Source organism: Panthera uncia, assembly GCF_023721935.1.
Source record: "Panthera uncia isolate 11264 chromosome B3 unlocalized genomic scaffold, Puncia_PCG_1.0 HiC_scaffold_1, whole genome shotgun sequence".
Classification (NCBI taxonomy): domain Eukaryota; kingdom Metazoa; phylum Chordata; class Mammalia; order Carnivora; family Felidae; genus Panthera; species Panthera uncia.
Genome location: NW_026057582.1, coordinates 24,290,193 through 24,309,067, shown reverse-complemented (window position 1 = coordinate 24,309,067; position 18,875 = coordinate 24,290,193). Strand labels below are relative to the sequence as shown.

At 38.8% G+C, this 18,875-nt stretch overlaps 1 protein-coding gene across 1 annotated transcript in view; it reads right to left on the bottom strand.

Annotated features, from left to right (window-relative positions):
* The window catches only part of SPTLC2 (serine palmitoyltransferase long chain base subunit 2), a 107,769-nt gene that overhangs the window by 54,313 nt on the left and 34,581 nt on the right, over window positions 1–18,875 (bottom strand). Inside the window, exons 3-9 of the mRNA XM_049612408.1 lie at window positions 17,330–17,484; window positions 15,737–15,885; window positions 13,917–14,041; window positions 8,664–8,757; window positions 6,723–6,828; window positions 5,287–5,506; window positions 2,497–2,623 (exon numbers count right to left, since the gene is read on the bottom strand). Of these exons, the coding sequence (XP_049468365.1) occupies window positions 2,497–2,623; window positions 5,287–5,506; window positions 6,723–6,828; window positions 8,664–8,757; window positions 13,917–14,041; window positions 15,737–15,885; window positions 17,330–17,484 (976 nt within the window). The remainder of the gene's footprint in view (window positions 1–2,496; window positions 2,624–5,286; window positions 5,507–6,722; window positions 6,829–8,663; window positions 8,758–13,916; window positions 14,042–15,736; window positions 15,886–17,329; window positions 17,485–18,875) is intronic.

Sequence of the window (18,875 nt, the reverse complement as noted above, 5' to 3'; positions counted from 1 at the left end):
TAGTACTCTCCAAGACTAACACAACAAGCCACTGTCCTCTGCATCTCCAATACTGCCCAAGTATATACTCCACTCAAATGATCTGCTTGTAAGCCCATTTCCTGTGGATTGTGATTCACAGAGCCTAACACATAGTGAGATACTCAGTGTTTGTGGAATGAATGAAAATCAATGTCTCGAACATAAGAGATTAAGTTTCACTCAGGGCAGGCGACTTCTATTATAAAATCACACTCAGGCAATTACTTGCAGATACCTCTTTTTAAAAATCACTTTAAGGCATAGTCAAAGGGCTGCTGCTTGAGTCACACTTTTTTCCTTCTGCAAGGACAACGAAAAGATGCATTCAGTGATACCATAAAAATAAACATTACCTTACACACTCAAATCTAAAAGAAATCAGGTCATATTTAATTAAGACTGGGTAGCTGGATTTAAGAGATACGGAATTTATCTCTACTTTTGGTTTCATTTTTATTATCCTCTATTTTGGCAGAGAAATAATGTAACCAAAAGAAGTTTGTCACTACTAATTAAAAGTTTTAGAGAGTAATTTTTAAAATGTATAAAAGCTGGTAGTGGCAAGTTGTAAAAATGGCCACAAACTCCTGGACCCACTTCCCTTTTGAGACAGTGTCTGATTTCCCCGCCCTGCAATCTGGACTGGCCTTAGTGACCTGCTTGTTAACAACAAATCAGAAAAGGTCATGGGGTTACAGCACATCCTTTGGAAACGCCTGCTCTGAAGCATCCCTCTGGATTCCCAGTCACCGTGCGATAAGGAGCCCAGCCTCGCGGGGAGGGAATGTGAAGGTGCTCTGGTCAACAGCCTCAGCTGAGCCCAGAATTCAAGACACTTGGGCCCAAGTGACATGGGAGGGAAGAAGCCTCCAGATGATCCCAGCCCCCAGCCATCTGAGTCTTCCCCAGCCGTTTGGGTCTTCCAAGCTCAAGCCTTGGATATTACGGAGCAAAGACAAGCCATCCTGCTGTGCCCTGACCGAATTCCTGACCTGCAGAATCTGTGAGCATAATAAGACGGCTCTTATTTCACACCACTACGCATAGGGGGTGGTTAGAGAGGCGAGAAATAAACTGGAAAATGAGTGCTAACCCAACGTCTATCTATAGCTAATTACCATATTTCATTTTCTCACCGCCAGCAGAGCCTAGATTTCATTATTTGGTATGCATAAGTCATCTATCCAGAGGTCACACATCACACAGATCCATGCTCTAGGACAGGGCAAAAAAATTATCCAAAATTAACTTTGATAGCTGTTGGCCTTTCATTGCAGTCACCTCAGTCCATATACTGGATCAGTAAGGTTGATGGCACCTATGTGAAGGAGGCAGATCACTGCTAGCTATATATGTATATCACAGATCAGAACACGCTACTTCTAATTAACACCATAAAGGAAGGGGAGGAGATAACATAGATACTGTTAACAGGGGGTTACTCACAAGGCTCCATACTGTGTTCACAATATGAATGAAGTATTTCCTTCCCCAAGGAATGAATTCATGAAACTGAAAATGACCAACACTTTCAAAATCCATTTCCAAAAATCTCTTACTAGAGATAATAAGGATATCTCACAGATGAGAAAAAATATTAAGGTAAAATTCTGATTTAAGAAAACAGGCTTACATTAATCAAAATCAGACATACTCCTTCCTTCCTGTTCAGTGCAAACCAAATAAGTCTTACCACAAAATATTATATAAATGAAGACAGCTCAAGGCTGATAATGCAGGATCTTTTACAAGAATAAGACTCATTTTAGATGCACTTAAAAAAGCAACAACCAAAACTAACGTATGTCTCATACACACAATGGAAATAGTTCAGAAGTGAAAAAAACAAAACAAAAATCCCAATTGTTCTACATTTTCTGCAGTCAATACTGCCCTCTAGTGATGCAGAATAAAAGCCAAATAGAAAGTACCACATTTTATTTATTGTTCATTTTAGTATGTTTATGTCAGGGCACCTAGCTTGGACTACAAATCCCACCAAAGACAGAATAAACAAATCCAGGATGACTTTTATTATCCGCTCTTAAATTAGAAACTCTTTTAAAAGGCACTGAATCAAGGACACTAATATATGCAAACAGCAGACTTTAAATACATTGGGAACAGATTCTCACTACACACAGTGAGTTACATCTTCATATAAAACTGTACAATTTGAGAAAGACTCTGGGGCTCATTACCTAAGACTTATGAAGATAGGTAGGATCATAATATTAAAGTGTCACCATCTGTAGACAAGAAAATTCAACTGGAAGCAAGCCAGGCTAGTTGTCATGGCATATGTGTACCAAACACACTGAAGAGTGCCCATAGCAACCAAGGCCTCACACATCTGCCAGTTCTGCCCATTAGTAGACCTGGCTCCTCATTTGAGGAAAAAAGTTCAAGAAAAGAGCATGTTTGGTTGCTAAGCATTTACCGAACATAGGAAATTTTCCAAGAAAACAGACTTACCGAGGGTAGTGCCATCCTGCCCCATGATGCACTTCATAGAGGTGACAATCTGCTCCACAACAGGCGGTGACAGCGACGTGGCATACACTGCACTATGGGAATGTGTTCGCAGATAGTCTATCAGCTCCTGCGGAGTTCACAGAAGCAAGTCATTAGAGGTAAAGCTTGAATCCTCGGGCGATGGCACTGCCTTCCTTCCAGGTGAAAGCACTCTTCCTCCCTTCAAGAGCATGGGGATGGGGATACTAATCTGAGATGCAAGATCAACCAGCATCAACGGTCAAAGGACACCACCAGCAACAACTGCATCTGACACATGGCAACAGCCTCAGGCTTTGTTTTGTTTGTTAAATGTGCCACAACATGAAAGAAAGAAAAACTAGTTTTAAAGAAGCCCTCTAAATATGGAGAACGTACCACTTAATGTTATAAACGTATCTGCAATGCTGTGTTAATAAACAAGGCGTATGGATTCCTTTTACATACAGTAATTTCCTTTTTTTTTTTTTTTAAGTTTATTTATTTATTTTGAGAACACACGCAGGGGAGGGGCAGAGAGAGAGGGAGAGAGAGAGAATTCCAAGCAGGCTCCACACTGTCAGCGACTTGGGGCTCAATCTCACAAACCACGAGATCATGACCCGAGCCGAAACCAAGAATCAGACACTTAACCAAATGAGCCACCTGGGCACCCCACAATAATTTACTTTTAAGGATTACAAAAAATATCATCTACATGCTACCCTATGTCTGCTAAGCCCATCCTTACACTTCTGAGTAAGAGTAAGACCGTTCTCTAGCATCAATTTTAAAGGTATTAAATATCCTCTAGGGGCGCCTGGGTGGCTCAGTTGGTTAAGTGTCCGACTTCACCTCAGGTCATAATCTCATGGTTCCTCAGTTCAAGCACCCCACCAGGCTCTCTGCTGTCAGAGCAGAGCCTGCCTCAGATCCTCTCTGTCCCCTTGTCTCTCTGCCCCCCCAAACATTAAAAAATCTAAATATCCTCCAGATACACAGATTTATAAAACAATATAAATATGGCAGAATAGAAATTCACTGGGTCTTTCATGAGAACATGGAAAGCCATCTCACTGAGTGAAGAAAAACTTTGTATGCCAGTTACAAGGAGTCCAAAACAATCAGGTCTATGTCCCTATTCTCTCCTTTTAACTTCACTAAATCTTTAAATAAAATGTGCAAAGTAGCTCATGTATCAGAACCCAAAAAGGACACACAGAATAGGACTACAAAAATAGTGTATCACTTCAAAAACACTAAAAACTATTCAAAACCCACAAAAGCAAAGATATACCATACCTAAATGATCTCCCAGAGTATGATTTCAAGTCCTTTGGTTTGGCAATAAATCTTAGCAATCAAACTCTCCAAAGTGAGCCTGGTTCCATTAACAAAAATTTGAGGTAAAACTCTATCAACCTTGACTAAAACCACTAATAATGAGTTTTCTCTAAAAGGCAATCAATTATTAAGAGAAAGTCCATGCTTTAAGCCTCCCAATGTCAAGGTTTAAAAAGGAATTAGAGATATGTATGAGCTCCTACCACATACCTCATACAAATACTAACAAATGATGTGTTTTTTTCTAATACTATGGAGAGTTTTTTTAAATAACAGTTTTACCGAGATGGAATTAACTTTTCTAAAGTATACAATTCAGGTGCTTTCAGTATACTCATAGAGCTGTGCGACTTTCATCACTATCTAATCTTGTTTTATTTATTTTTTTAAAGTAGGCTCTATGCCCAGCATGGGGCTTGAACTCATGACCCTGAGATCAAGAATCACATACTCTACCAACTGAGCGAGCCAGGCCCTACTATCTAATTTTAGGACATTTTATTACCTCAGAAAGAAACCTCATACCCATCAGCAATCGCTTGCCGCTTCTCCCATCCCCTCAGCCCTTGGCAACCACGAACCTACATTCTGTCTCTGAATTGGCCTGCTCTGGATATATCATATAAAAGCAATAATACAATGTAACCTTTGTGACTGACTTCTTTAAGTTCATGTAAACTGACTAACGTGAACTTTCAAATTCATCCATGTTGTAACATGGACATACATTATTTTTTCAACCCTTACGATACAATCTTATAAACTAGGCATATTTATCTCTGTTTTTAGTGATAAGGAAATGAGAAGGTTAAATGCTTTGCCCAAGGTCTCACAAAGTTAGGGAAATATTCAAACCTAGGCCTCCGTCTCATGATTCAGCCATTTCCATCACACCGCATTGATTCTCAAAAGCCTCAGAGTTCATTACATAATTTTTAAATTGAAAAATACAATGCCTTGTAGTACACCAGAGCAGGCAAAATAATCTTTTTCTTCCTGTCTCTATGCTCACCCAAGATGCATTTGAGGTCAAGGGGAGGGAAACTGGTCTTCTATTCCCACTGGCTCTCATTATAAACTCTACTTTTGAAACTGTGGGCACAACTCAAACCCAGTAGAAGACTGTGGCAAACAGGCAGCACCACTGTGTGTTCTCTCATACAAGAGGGTGTTCTGTATCTCAGACCAGTGTGTAGTTTAGAGCGAAGCTCAAATAAGAAAACAACAAACAATGAACAGAACCCGCCTTTAGTTTATCAGTCACTCCCTAAGCTGAACTGTGAAGCCCAAAGGCACTGTGAGCCTAAGCCACAAACAAATTCAGGGTCTCCACATCGGGGTTCAGATTCTTATCTGTCACAAGTGAGTTACCAAGTCTAATCACCAGTCCCTTTATCCTCAATTGCTCAATTCACATGGCCCATTTACCTTCTTGCCTCCAATGTATCCTCCAGAAGCACCAAAACTCTTTGTGAATGTTCCCATCATAACGTCCACATCCTCAGGATCCAGGCCAAAGTAATCTACCACCCCTCGACCTGTAGGGCCCAGAGCCCCAATGCTGTGAGCTTCATCTAGATACAAGTATGCCTTGTATTTCTTCTTAAGAGCAATCACTTCAGGAAGGCGAACAATAGATCCCTCCATGCTGGCAAGACAGGAGAAAATACATACAGAGACTTCTTAACTCAAAATTAGGGGCTGGTCTGTCAACTTACTGTTATTATTAATTTTTTCAGTTTATTGCTTTTTTAAAATAGTTTGACAACTCTGCCTGTGATTTTAATTTTTTTTTTTAATGTTTATTTATTTTTTTTTTTTGAGACAGAGAGACAGAGCATGAACGGGGAAGGGTCAGAGAGAGGGAGACACAGAATCCGAAACAGGCTCCAGGCTCTGAGCTGTCAGCACAGAGCCCGACGCGGGGCTCGAACTCATGGACCGTGAGATCACGACCTGAGCCGAAGTCGGACGCTTAACCGACTGAGCCACCCAGGCGCCCCTCTGCCTGTGATTTTAAACTAGCAAAGTGAGGTGATGCCATGGCCAGGCAGATGTCTGGGGGAAAGGAGAGTGGATCTTTTAAAACAAGCGTCAGAACAGAACTGATCTTAATTTACCACAGATGGATAAAGGTCACCAGATTCTTCCAATGCTTGTAATTACAGGCAACATTAGATTTTGTATTACGTTGCATGTGTAATTAAAATAACAGAATAAAATGAAATAAAAGAATTAAAAAAAATAGGACGTAAGAAAGTAAGTGCGAGGACTGCAAATAAACCAGAATAAAATCTTTCTTCAAATGAAATGATGTATGATTTGTTTTGACATATTAGAAAATATATTCCAATTCTTGGCCCTCTGTATAAATTCCCTCTATAAACAGCAGAAAAAGGACCCCAACAGAGGGGTGATCTGGAGACTATAAAGCACAACAGAAAGAATAAAGAAAAGCCAGAGAAAAAGACTTCTGTTCTAGTGCAAACTCTGCTTCCAGGTTTTTGGTGTTTTTTTTTTAACATTTATTTATTTTTGAGACAGAGAGAGACTGAGCATGAACGGAGGAGGGCCAGAGAGAGAGGGAGACACGGAATCGGAAGCAGGCTCCAGGCTCCGAGCCGTCAGCACAGAGCCCGACGCGGGGCTGGAACTCACAGAGTGCGAGATCGTGACCTGAGCCGAAGTCGGACGCCCAACCGACGGAGCCACCCAGGCGCCCCTGCTTCCAGGTATTTTAACAAATCATAAACATTGTTTCCTTAGTTTCCAGAGGGGTCTATATTACCATTCCCTTCTGCTTAAAAATTCTGTAACTTCATGGAGCCAAATCAGAAAAGATAAGAATAGGAAAGTAGGATTACCTATATATTCCCTCCACAAGGATTAGAATTTTCTTCCAGGGCCTTCGAGTCCGAGGCTGACCATAAACAATGGCATCTTTCAGCAGCTTCTCTAGGCTTTGCATATCTACATCACACAAAAAAGAATTTCAGCACAAAGTACCTTCCTCTTTCTGAACTTTATTTCAGAAATGCAAATACACATTTCTTATTCAGGAAGGGTGTCTCAAATAGCAAAGGACATTAACTTATGGAATCAGAACTGAGCAGAAAAAGGCAAAATGGGTGAGCTACCTCTAGCTTGAATGACAATCTGAAATGTAATAAATGTTCAAAACCACAAAAACTCCACCAAATAACTGTGGCATAGGTGATTCAGAGTTGGTTAGCATGCCTGTGAAATGGCTCATGTTTCATGTTAAATACCTGACCATTCAGTTAGCTTTTTTTTTTTTGTATTCGTAGAATCAACTGTATCTTTAATCCTAGTGAGTCATTCAGAAATACACACATAAAAGACTGAGCAAGAAAGTGCAAATAAACTATTAAAAATACATACACCTCTTAAAAAGCAAATAGGAGGGAAAATTCACGCGCATGCTCCATTTCCTTTCACCCAGGATACACTCAATAACTGCTTGTTAAACAGCTTTAACCTAGTAGTGCGCTAAAAATACGCCAGTGGCATCCATGAGACTATGTGGTAAGAAAGCTTGGCAATCAGTTAGCCTTTTGTTTGACTTGATCAGCTGTCTGTACATTATCTAGCTCTCATGGCTCTGTTGGTCCTTAAGGATGGTTAACAGGCCCAGAAACAGCTTGGCTGGTACTACCATTAATGAGGATCATAATTTTCCTGTTAATGATAAATGCTCTGGGGACACCTGGGTGGCTCGGTCAGCTGAGCATCCGACTCTTGGTTTGTGCTCAGGTCATGATCCCAGGGTGAGGGGTTCGAGCCCCATGTCAAGCATCAGTCTCCACGGAACCCACTTAAGATTCTCTCCCCCACCACAAGCCCTCCCCTGCCTCTCTCGGGGCACCTGGGTGGATCAGTTGGTTAAGTGGCCAACTTCAGCTCAGGTCATGATCTCACCGTTCATGGATTCAAGCCCCACATTGGGCTCTGTGCTGACAGCTCAAAGCCTGGAGCCTGCTTCAGATTCTGTGTCTCCCTCTCTCTGCTCCTCCCCTGCTTGCACTCTGTCTCTCTCTCAGAAATAAATACACATTAAAAAAATTTATTTAGAAAAAGTTGAAAGCCAAATAAAAGGAGAATCTTGTATTTTGTACCAAAAGGCTTCCTTTAGCCTCTATTTCTATTCTAATGAGGAAGAGAATAACTTTTTAAAGTTTTTTTTTTTTTAATTTTTTTATTTTTTTTTTAATTTTTTTTTTTTAACGTTTATTTATTTTTGAGACAGAGAGAGACAGAGCATGAACGGGGGAGGGTCAGAGAGAGAGGGAGATGCAGAATCTGAAATAGGCTTCAGGCTCTAAGCTGTCAGCACAGAGCCTGATGCGGGGCTCGAACTCACGGACCGCAAGATCATGACCTGAGCCGAAGTCGGCCGCTTAACCGACTGAGCCACCCAGGTGCCCCAAGTTTATTTTTTTGAGAGAGAGAGAGAGAGAGAGAGAAAGAGAGAGAGAGAGAGAGAAAGAGAGAGACAGAGAAAGAGAGAGAGAGAGTCCCAGGTAGACTCCACTCTGTCAGCACAGAGCCTGATTAGGGGCTCGAACTCACAAACTATTGATCATGACCTGAGCCGAACCTTAACCAACTGAGCCACCCAGGTGCCCCAAAAATAACTTTTAAAAGACTGGACCAGAAGGACATTTTAAATGTTGCAACATGCGTCATTTAGATTTTCTATTATTAATATAACTAATGGTACCACTTCCACTAACCCAAAAAATATTAAACACTAAAGTCTGAAGTGGATTCCACATCAAACTCACTGTTGTGTTTGAAGATTCGAATGGTTGCTCCCGAGAGTCTGGCTCCTAGAACCAGAGATGCATGGTTTAGTTCGTCACTCAAAATCAGGCAACCCTGCAAAACCACAAGCACAGGAAGGTAAGAAGCTGGAAGGAAAGATGTAGTTACACAAATTATAAAACACTAAAATCATGAATAATGCTACCTTATTAAGGAAAGCTTGTACAACAGCAAAACTATCAATTTCAAGAAGAAGAAAAGTATACATATTTTTGTTTTGCAAAATTAACTTAGAAGTAGATGCAGAATTCCAGCCTTTTAATTTCTTCAGTCCTGTGACTGACTTAAATATTCAGGTATACAACAACAAGCTTTTATTTACATCCAAACTCTGAATTTCTCTTCTGCCAAGTCTTCGAATCCTTTACTTGCCACTCTTGCATTCCACTGTTACCTTAAAAGGATCCTCCTCCTTTCCCTCCATATAATTTTATTTTCTTCTCTTTCCAGCTCATTTTTTTTTTCCTGACAAAATCTGCAACATGGTTTGTTATTTACCTTTTTATGTATTTTTTTTTTAAGAGTTTCTTTTGAAGTAATCTCTGCACCCAACGTGGGGCTCGAACTTACAGCTCCGAGATCAAGAGTTGCATGCTCCACAACTGAGCCAGCCAGGAGGCCCTTACCTCCTTTTTAGACATTCTTATTCACCATTTCTGTGTATCAATCTACCATGAACTATCCTTAGTTCAAAAATAAAATAAAATTAAAAGTCAGCAGTTAACAGCTAAGTACTTAATAGGTTCCTGGCATTATGTTAAGGCTTTTAAAGGCATTACTACTTTTAATCCTCATTAAAAAAATCTCTGAGGCAGGTACTATTATTATCCCCACTTTACATATGAGGAAATTCCCTTTCAGAGAAGTTAACAAACCTTGCCCAAGGTCACAAGCATGCTAAGTGATTCATTACAAAGCTTCTGCTACCAGAACACATGCTCTTATTCTACAGTATACTGTTTCCCCCTTCCTTGAAGCTGAATAATCAACAACCTCACATAGAATTTAGTATCAGACTCAAAGAAATATTAAAACTGTATTGGTTCCTGCCTTTAATAGATTAAATGATACTTAATAACATTTCAACTAAAATACTTGATTTGAAAGATAAATCTTTAAGGTAAGACCTTCCGTGTCTGTATATAAGATCTCTAATTCTACATGATTATTAGAGTTTCTGAACATACAGGGAAGAATAGAACAAGATTATTTAACTCTTTACTGTGAAAAATTCTGAGAAATTCCAAGTAAGAATCTCAAGATTCATACTGCTAAAATGTAGGACAGGAATGTATTATAATCAACGTGACGAAGTCAAAGAACCATACATTTAGGTCTTTCAAAGAATGTGTCCACTGTATCTAAGTTGTTGAATTTACTGGCATAAAGTTCTTAAAATGTCCTTATTATCCTTTTAATGTTTATAGGATGTGTAGTGATGTGCCCTCTGTCATTCCTGCCACTGGTAATTTGTGTCTTCTTTTTATCCTCACCAGTCTGGCTAGAGAGTTATCAATTTTATTCATTTTCTCAAAGAACCATCTTTCGTTTCACACATTTTCCCCATTGTCTCCTTTCTAAATCATTGATTTCTGAATTTACCTTTATTTTATCTTTCCTCTGTTTGGACTCTTTGGGACTCTTTAATTTGCTCTTCTTTTTCAAAGTCCTTATTTAGACAGCTGATTCAAAATGTGGTTTTTTTTTTATATAAGATTTATTGTCAAATTGGTTTCCATAAAAATTTTTCTTTTTTGGGGTGCCTGGGTGGCTCAGTCAGTTAAGCATCTGACTTTGGCTCAGGTCATGATCTTGCAGTTCGTGAGCTTGAGCCCCACATTGGGCTCTGTGCTGACAGCTCAGAGCCTGGAGCCTGCTTCAGACTCTGTGTCTCCCTCTCTCTCTGCCTCTCCCCTCCTCATACTCTGTCTCTCTCTCCTTCAAAAAAAATGTTTTTCTTTTTTTTTTAATGTTTATTTTTTTCATTTTGGAGGGAGGGGTGATAGGGACTGAGAGAGAAGGAGAGAGAAAAATCCCAAGCAGGCTCCAAGCTGTCAGCATGGAACACAGGGCTCCATCTCATGAACCATGAGATCACGACCTGAGCTGAAATCAAGAGTCGGACGCTTAACCAAATGAGCTACCCAGGCACCCCAAAACTTTTCTTTTATTAATACAAGCACTTAACACTACATATTCCCTGAGAATTGCTTTTAGCTTTGTCTCACAAATTATAATATGCTTCACTTCCATTTCATTCAAATTATTTTCTATGTTGCCTCTCTGCTTTGACTTATGAGTTATCTGGAAGTATGTTTTTTCAAATATTTGAGCATTTTCCAGGTATCTCTGTGTTACTGATTTTTTTTTTTTTTATTTTATTTGTTTTTGAGAGAGAGCAGGCACGTACGAGTTGGGGAGGGGCAAAGGGAGACAGAATCTGAAGCAGACTCCAGGCTCTGAGCTGTTAACACGGAGCCCAATGTGGGGCTCAAACTCATAAACCGTGATATCATGACCTGAGCCAAAGTCTGACACTTACGGATGCCACCCAGGTGCCCCTTATGTTACTGATTTCTAATTTAATTGCATTAGAATCAGAGAACATACTTTGAATAATTTAAATTTTTAAAATTTTGTTAAGGCTTGTTTAATGGCCCTGAAAATGGCCTATCTTGGTAAATGTTTGCTGTTATTGGGTAAAATGTTTCATAAATGTCAATTAGGTCAAGTTGGTTGATAATGTTTTCAAGTGTTCTCTAACCTTGCTGATTTTCTGCCTAGTTCTATCAATTACTCAGAGAAGGATATAGAGATCTCTAGTAACAATTATATATTTGTCTATTTCTCCTTTCATCAATTTTTGCTTCAGGTACTTTGAAGCTCTATTTAGGTACCGATATATTTTAAATTGTTATCTTTTTAATGAATTAACTCCTGTATCATTATACAATGTTCCACTTTACCCCGAGAAATATTCCTTGCTCTGAAATCTTTGTTTATATTAATATAGCCACTCTAACTTTCTTTTCAATTATTGTTTGCTTGCTGTATCTCCTTTCATCCTTTTACTTTTAACCTGTGTCTTTAAAGTAGGTTTTTGGTAGAAACCTACTTAATTTTATCTAATCTGACAAGCTCTTTTTTCTTTTTGAAAAAATAATTTTTTTAAGTTTATTTATTTTGAGAGAGAGAGCAAGTGTGTGTGGGGAAGGGGCAGAGAGAAGGAGAGAGAGAGACACCCAAGCCAGCTCTGCACCGTCAGTGCACAGCCCAACGTGGGGCTTGATCTCATGAATAGTGAGATCACGACCTGAGCCAAAGTCAGATGCTTAAATGACTGAGCCACCCAGATGCCCCCAACCTCTCTTTTCTAATTGGAATGTATAAGCCATTTATATTTAATATAATATCATATAATATCAATATAATTGGGTTTAAACGTCCTCCCTTGGTATTTGTTCTCTATTTGTTCCATGTGTGCCTTGAAACCATACATTATAGGGGCGCCTGGGTGGCTCAGTCAGTTAAGTGTCCGACTTCAGCTCAGGTCATGATCTTGCGGTCCGTGAGTTTGAGCCCCGTGTCGGGCTCTGTGCTGACAGCTCAGAGCCTGGAGCCTGTTTCAGATTCTGTGTCTCCCTCTCTCTCTGACCCTCCCCCGTTCATGCTCTGTCTCTCCCTGTCTCAAAAATAAATAAACGTTAAAAAAAAAAAAATTAAAAAAAAAAAAAAAAAGAAACCATACATTATATAACTGAAAAGGACTTTACAGTTAACCTAGTCCAAGTACCTCATTTTACAAAGCAAAATCTGAGGCTCAGAAAGTCTGTGACGGGGTGCCTGGCTGGCTCAGTCAGAGGAGCAGGCAATTCTAGTGTCTCCCTCCCTCTCTCTGCCTCTCCCCCACTCACACTGTCTCTCTCAAAAAATAAACATTTAAAAAAAAAAAAAAAAAAAAGAAGAGCAGGCCAATTCTTGACGTTGGGAGGTCATGGGTTTGAGCCCGAGGTTTGGGTGTAGAGATATCTTAAATAAATAAAACTTAAAAGGAAAAAAAAGAAAAAAAAGGAAGGCTGTGACATGCTCACAGTCATAGAGCTAAATTTGAATATACAAAAAAAAATAAATAAATAAATTTGAATATATAAGCAACCAAACAAAAACCCAAGTCTTCCAACTCAGTAATCTACCAATTTTTCAACATACAATTCCTAAATATCAATATTAAAAAACCTGGGGCACCCGGCTGGCTCAGTCAGTGGAGCATACAATTCTTGATCTCAGGATTGTGAGTTCAAGCCCCACATTGAGTGTGGAGCCTACTTAAAATAAAATTTAAAAAATAAATAAAGTTCCTTGAGGGCCCTTTCAAGTTGAGAGTGTCAGTCTGCTAAAATGTGATTTACAAAGTCTCTTATCTCTTCTCTCCTTAACTGCCCCCTTACAAACTCTACCCACAAGGCAGCAAAAAATACACACTTCTTAAATTATTATTTTTATTAGTACTACTACTTTTAACCTTCATTATTACTTTTTTTAAGTTTATTTACTTATCTTGAGAGACAGAGAGAGAGTGCAAGCACAGGAGGGCAGAGAGGGAGAAAGAGAATCCCAAGGAGGCTCAACACTGTCAGTGCAGAGCCCGATGCAGGCCTGATCTCATGAACTGTGAGATCATGACCTGAGCCGAAATCAAGAGTTAGCCACTTAACTGACTGAGCCACCCAGGTGCTTCAAACCTTCACTATTATTAACTTATATTCTTACTTTTAACCTATAGTATTACCTTCACTTTACATATATGCCTATAATTTGCCTATATTATCTCTGAGCAACACGCATTATAAGAACAAGTATTAGGGTACCTATGTATTTTCAAATTTTTCTACTTAGGAAAAACCACCTGTTAAACAACCTTCCAAATTAAACATTCTTTCTTTCAAAATTTTAGCATTTTATGAGGTTTTTATCAGAATCCCTTTCAAAACCACATGAATGATGAAGGCAAGAGTCCTCTAATGGAAGAGTAAAGAATCATGAGTTCTAGCAAGAAAGCTTCCACTAAGTCTCCATGTGATATTGTTATTCAAAAATTTGTGACAGAAATATCTTTCGGCAGACCAGGTTTGGTATGAAGTTTACAACAGCCTTTGGCTTGTTCTGAATGCTTTACAACATACTAGAGAGTTTTCATAAATGACAAGTCTTACTTTGCCAACAAGAGCAGGAATGTTCATTGAATTTGTTGCAAATCCCATGCCATATGCCATAGCAGCTTCTACTCCCAAGAAACTTGCCACAAGCTTCTCTAGTTCTTCATGCTTGTCCAGGTTTCCTGTGTGAAGAACTTAGTGAAGTTAACACTGCCAAATCCTGAATTTAAGAGTTACTCATTACTTTATAAAAAGAAATCACAGTCTTCATGTTACAACCTTTTCAGACTAAGCTCTATGGAAGAGTAGTATGAAGAGAAATGGCTAATGAAAGACATCGTGGTCGATACCACTTCAGATCTGAATACCTTCAGATTCAGCACCTGTGATGGAATTTCTGTAAAGAAGATTGCCAACAATTTCTCCCATTCTGGCTGACACTTGATAGTTCTAAGTCTAGGCCTTGAGAGGCCTGGCAACATATGCTTTTATACTTTTGAAGTCAGCTGCCACACAAAACAGTCTAACTAGCCTGTTGTAAAGAAAAGCCACGGGGAGCAGGAGGGCCTCTGGAGGATAAGAGACTATGGAAGAGGAATGCAGGGCTCAGCCAGCCCTTGACTGATCCCACTACCCAAGTGAGGTACCAGACATGTAAGTGAAACCACCCTGGATACTCTATTCTCAGCCATAATGCCCCACCCAACACCACATGGAGCTAAGATAAATATCAAGGCTTCTCCAAATGGCAGAATTATAAGCAAATAAATGTATGTGTCTGTTTTAAGTTGCTAGGTTTTAGAATGATTTGTTATGTAGCAAAAGACAAGTTAAAAAACATCCTCCCTCACTTTGTATTGTGATTTTATGTCAATAATCAAATCTGTAAGGACCGAACAAGACTGATCAAAGCAGAAAAGATGGTGAAAAAAAGGCTGCTGAACTGAGATGCTACAAGTCCTCAAAGCTTTAAGCAAGTCATTTAACCTCCCTGGGCTTCAGTTTCATATCTGCTAAATACCAATAATAATATTTGCTCTATCTACCTCATGACATTGTTGTGAGGATCAAAAGAGAGAAAAGGCTCAAGAAATTTAAAAACTACAAAGTGCCATAAAGATGTAAGGTCTGATTACCATATATCGTCATTGCACCATGCTTCCTAAACTATGTCATTAAGGACCTGAGTACAAATGACCCAGCTAAGCTTGCCAATCTTTAGACCTATGAGAAATAATGATGAATTAGTGTTTTAATCCACTAAGTTTGAGGGTGATTCATAGTAATAAATATCCAGAAGTTGCCTTTTAACCTTTATAGTTATCAGTTCTCTGGAACAAAACAGAAGAATTTGAAATCGTCCTATGAACAAAAATGAAATTTATTTATATAAATCTATTCACCTTTACATTTTGTAAAGGTACAATAACAAAAAGTTAACATTTACTGAATATTTGCCAAGTCACAAATGCTTTATATGAATTAATTCTTCAATAGCCCTATAAGGTAGTAATTATTCTCACCCCCACTTACCAGCATGGAAACAGATTAAATAACCCTCATATGCCCACAGGGTCAGGCCTAGGAAACAGCACTCTTAACCACTACCATTTGTAAAAGCCAACAAAGTGAACATTAAAGCTGCAAATGAGTTAAATACTTATGGAACTTTTCTAGAGATATTTTGTATTATAATACAATGGAAAAGATAAATATGTCTCAACATGTGTTGAACACATTAAAATCATCCGTTATTTCAGAAACTATATGGCAAAGTATGTATGTGGATGCTTACTATTCTAGCTCTGTATCAGCATTATTCCCTCCTGAGTAGCACAATTAAGAACATTAGCTGGCCAAACAGAGCCTGCACTTACCAATTTCCTGCCGAGTGCTGCACACTCCAACTCCATACTCCTCTAGGACTTTGGCAGCTGCTTCTTGACATGATCCAGTATTCCGTGCAAATCCAAGATAGTTGTAGGAACCCATGTTTATAACACCTTTAATTATATTCCCTGTGTACCTGTATTTCAATACCATAAAAGTTCATGAAACTCATGAGCAAATCAAATATGTACACGCAATAATAAACACACTGATGATATAAAAGGAAGCACCATATACAGAAAGTAGGGAGAATATGGCCTAGTAGAAAGGAAGCTCAAACTCACTAAGAAACTAAAATTAAGAAAATGAAAGTTAAAACAAAATAGTAATTTTCACGTATAGATAATGATAAAGATTTAAAAACTGACCATAGCCAGAGTTGGCCAGGACAGTCTCACATACTGTAGATAAGAATATCAGTCAGTAATTTTTTTTTTTTTGGAGGGCAGTTTGGCAGGACTTCTCCATTAAAAGAAGTACATACTCTTTGACTCAGCAATTTCCACACAGATATGAAAGGATACCTGCATAAAGATCCTTTCAGAGTCACTGCACAATTTATCTACCATGCCCCTTCTCCAGGCACACAGACCAGTGACATTCCATTATGATGGAAGTTCAATCAGCCTGGGCCCACCAGTGAGAATAACATGTTTCAGAGGCTCCACCAACCTAAGGTGGACGGGAAGTGTGGACAAGAAACTGCTGCTGTTTGAACTCTGAAATTTTGGGGTTTTTAACAAAGGATGGTGCAGCCCAACCTGCCATACACTATATACATCTATACTATACGATGCTAAGTAGCCACTGCTAATATTAAGCTGGCTGTGGATACAGACAAGCAGGATATTACCAACATGTTAGCAAGAAAAAAGCAAGATATAAAATGATTTCTATAGTATGGTCCCATTTTTATAAATCAAAAATTACCTGTACGTAACCCCAGTGGATTCACCACATACATACCCCACAGAAAACATCTGGAGGAATCATACACAACAAACTGGTAACAATGGTCACCTCTGGGGAGTGAAGATTTGTGGAGAAGTGGATTTGCAGAAGGGATAGTGGTTAGTTGTCATGGGGGAATGTTTCATTTATCTGTATTATCTTTTTTTTTTTTTAATAGTAACAATGCAACCATGCAATACTTGTGAGATCTAAACAATAAAGTTTTATGAATATGAAAAGTTTTCTAAACTATTCAGCCTATTTAAGTAAAAGCATTGCATATATCCTGGAACCATTCGAGAAATCAAAATATCTGGAAGTATATTCAGACACTTGATTCTGGTAAGTGGCATAACAGAAAGGACAGTTTTTCTTTGGCTTCTTGTTTTTCTTTTTAATTAGTCAAACTTTGTTTTCAGTTATAATCCAACACAGTATCAAATGTAACAGAAAAATATATTTTAAAAATCTGGATAACGATGAACTATATGCAAGGAAACTATGTTGTGCTGTACTCTCAGCTTCGACTCTTGTTTTAACAGAATACTCAATTTGCAATAGAATAAATTCTGAAGTGAAGAAATTCCTTTCTGTTGCTGTCAAGAGATAATTTCCCAACTGAGACTCACTTGAAGGACCAGTTATAATCATGAGACTGCCTCTCCATGATGTCCACCCTGGCTCCAGGCACACTACAGATCGGTCGATTCCAGTTGTCTCTAATCCTCATGTAGAGGTTTCTTGTATAGAAGTTTTCGAAATCCTGATACAATGACACAAAGTCCTGCCAACAAATGGTGAAATACCATGAATTTAACTAAATTGCTTTAGAACATTTTTACAACTTCCCTTTTCATGTTGTAAGAGCAATTAAGAATGAGAGGTCAATTATATTGAATTCGCTGATAAGGAAAACAATCACAAAGGCATCAATTCTCTATGTTAAAAACAACTTTAAAACTTTAAAACAACTCTGGGGCACCTGGCTGGCTTAGTAGAGCATGAGACTGTTGACTTCAGGGTTGTAATTTGAGTCCCATGTTGAGTGTGGAGATTACTTTAAAAAAAGGGAGGGGGGGGAAAAACTCTTTTTTTTTTTTTTAGTTTTTTTTATTTGAGAGAGACAGAGACAGAGTGGGGAAGGGCAGAGAGAAACAGGAAGAGAGAGACAATCCCAAGCAAGCTCCGCACTGCCAGCACAGAGCCCCACACGGGCTCGAACTCATGAAACCGTGAGATCATGACCTGAGCTGAAACCAAGAGTCCCATGCTAAACCACTAAGCCACCCAGGTACCTCAAGGTAAAACAACTCTTAATCAGGTAAAAGCCACTTGGCTTTGATGGCTAACCTATATGAAATCGTTGTAAATAATCATCTGACTGCATGAATGTAGAGTCAAAGAACTTAATAAAGTAGGTCTTGGGGCACCTGGGTGGCTCAGTCGAGTTCAGCTCAGGTCATGATCTCACAGTTCAGTTCAAGCCCCGCGTCAGGCTCTGTGCTGACAGCTCAGAGCCTGGAGCCTGCTTCAGATTCTGACTGTCTCTCTCTTTCTCTCAAATATAAATAAAAACATTAAAAAAAATTTTTTTTAAATAAAAACACTAATTTTAAGGACACCTGGGTGGCTTAGTTGGTTAAGCATTCAAAACTCTTGGTTTTGGCTCAGGTCATGATCTCACTGTTCACAGATTTGAACCCCTTGTCTGGCTCTGCGCTGACAGCATGAAGCCTGTTTGGGATTCTCTCTCTCTGCCCCTCCCCTACTCATGCTCTCTGTCTCTCAAAATAAATTAAACTTAAAAAAAAAAACACTGTAATTTCAGTTTTAAACAAAAAATAATAATTCTGAAATTAAAATTCCATCCTCTGTATATTTTTAAAATCAAAGTGAAACATATCCAAAGAAAAATGATAAGCAAGAAAGACTAAAAGTTTGCTTATATAGAAAGACACCTATCTCAGGTTTCTTTCCTTGGATGGGAGTTTGAAAAAAAGATTCTCGTGATGAATTCCCATGATGAGGGACTTAAAGCCCTCCCTTCTTCCCTGAAATAAGATGCACTAAAAATTAAGTCTATAAAAAAATAGTCTGGGTGGAGCTAAAATGAATGCATAATGTTATGACTGATGTGATATGACCACATGATCAGACCACACTAGAGCAACTGGA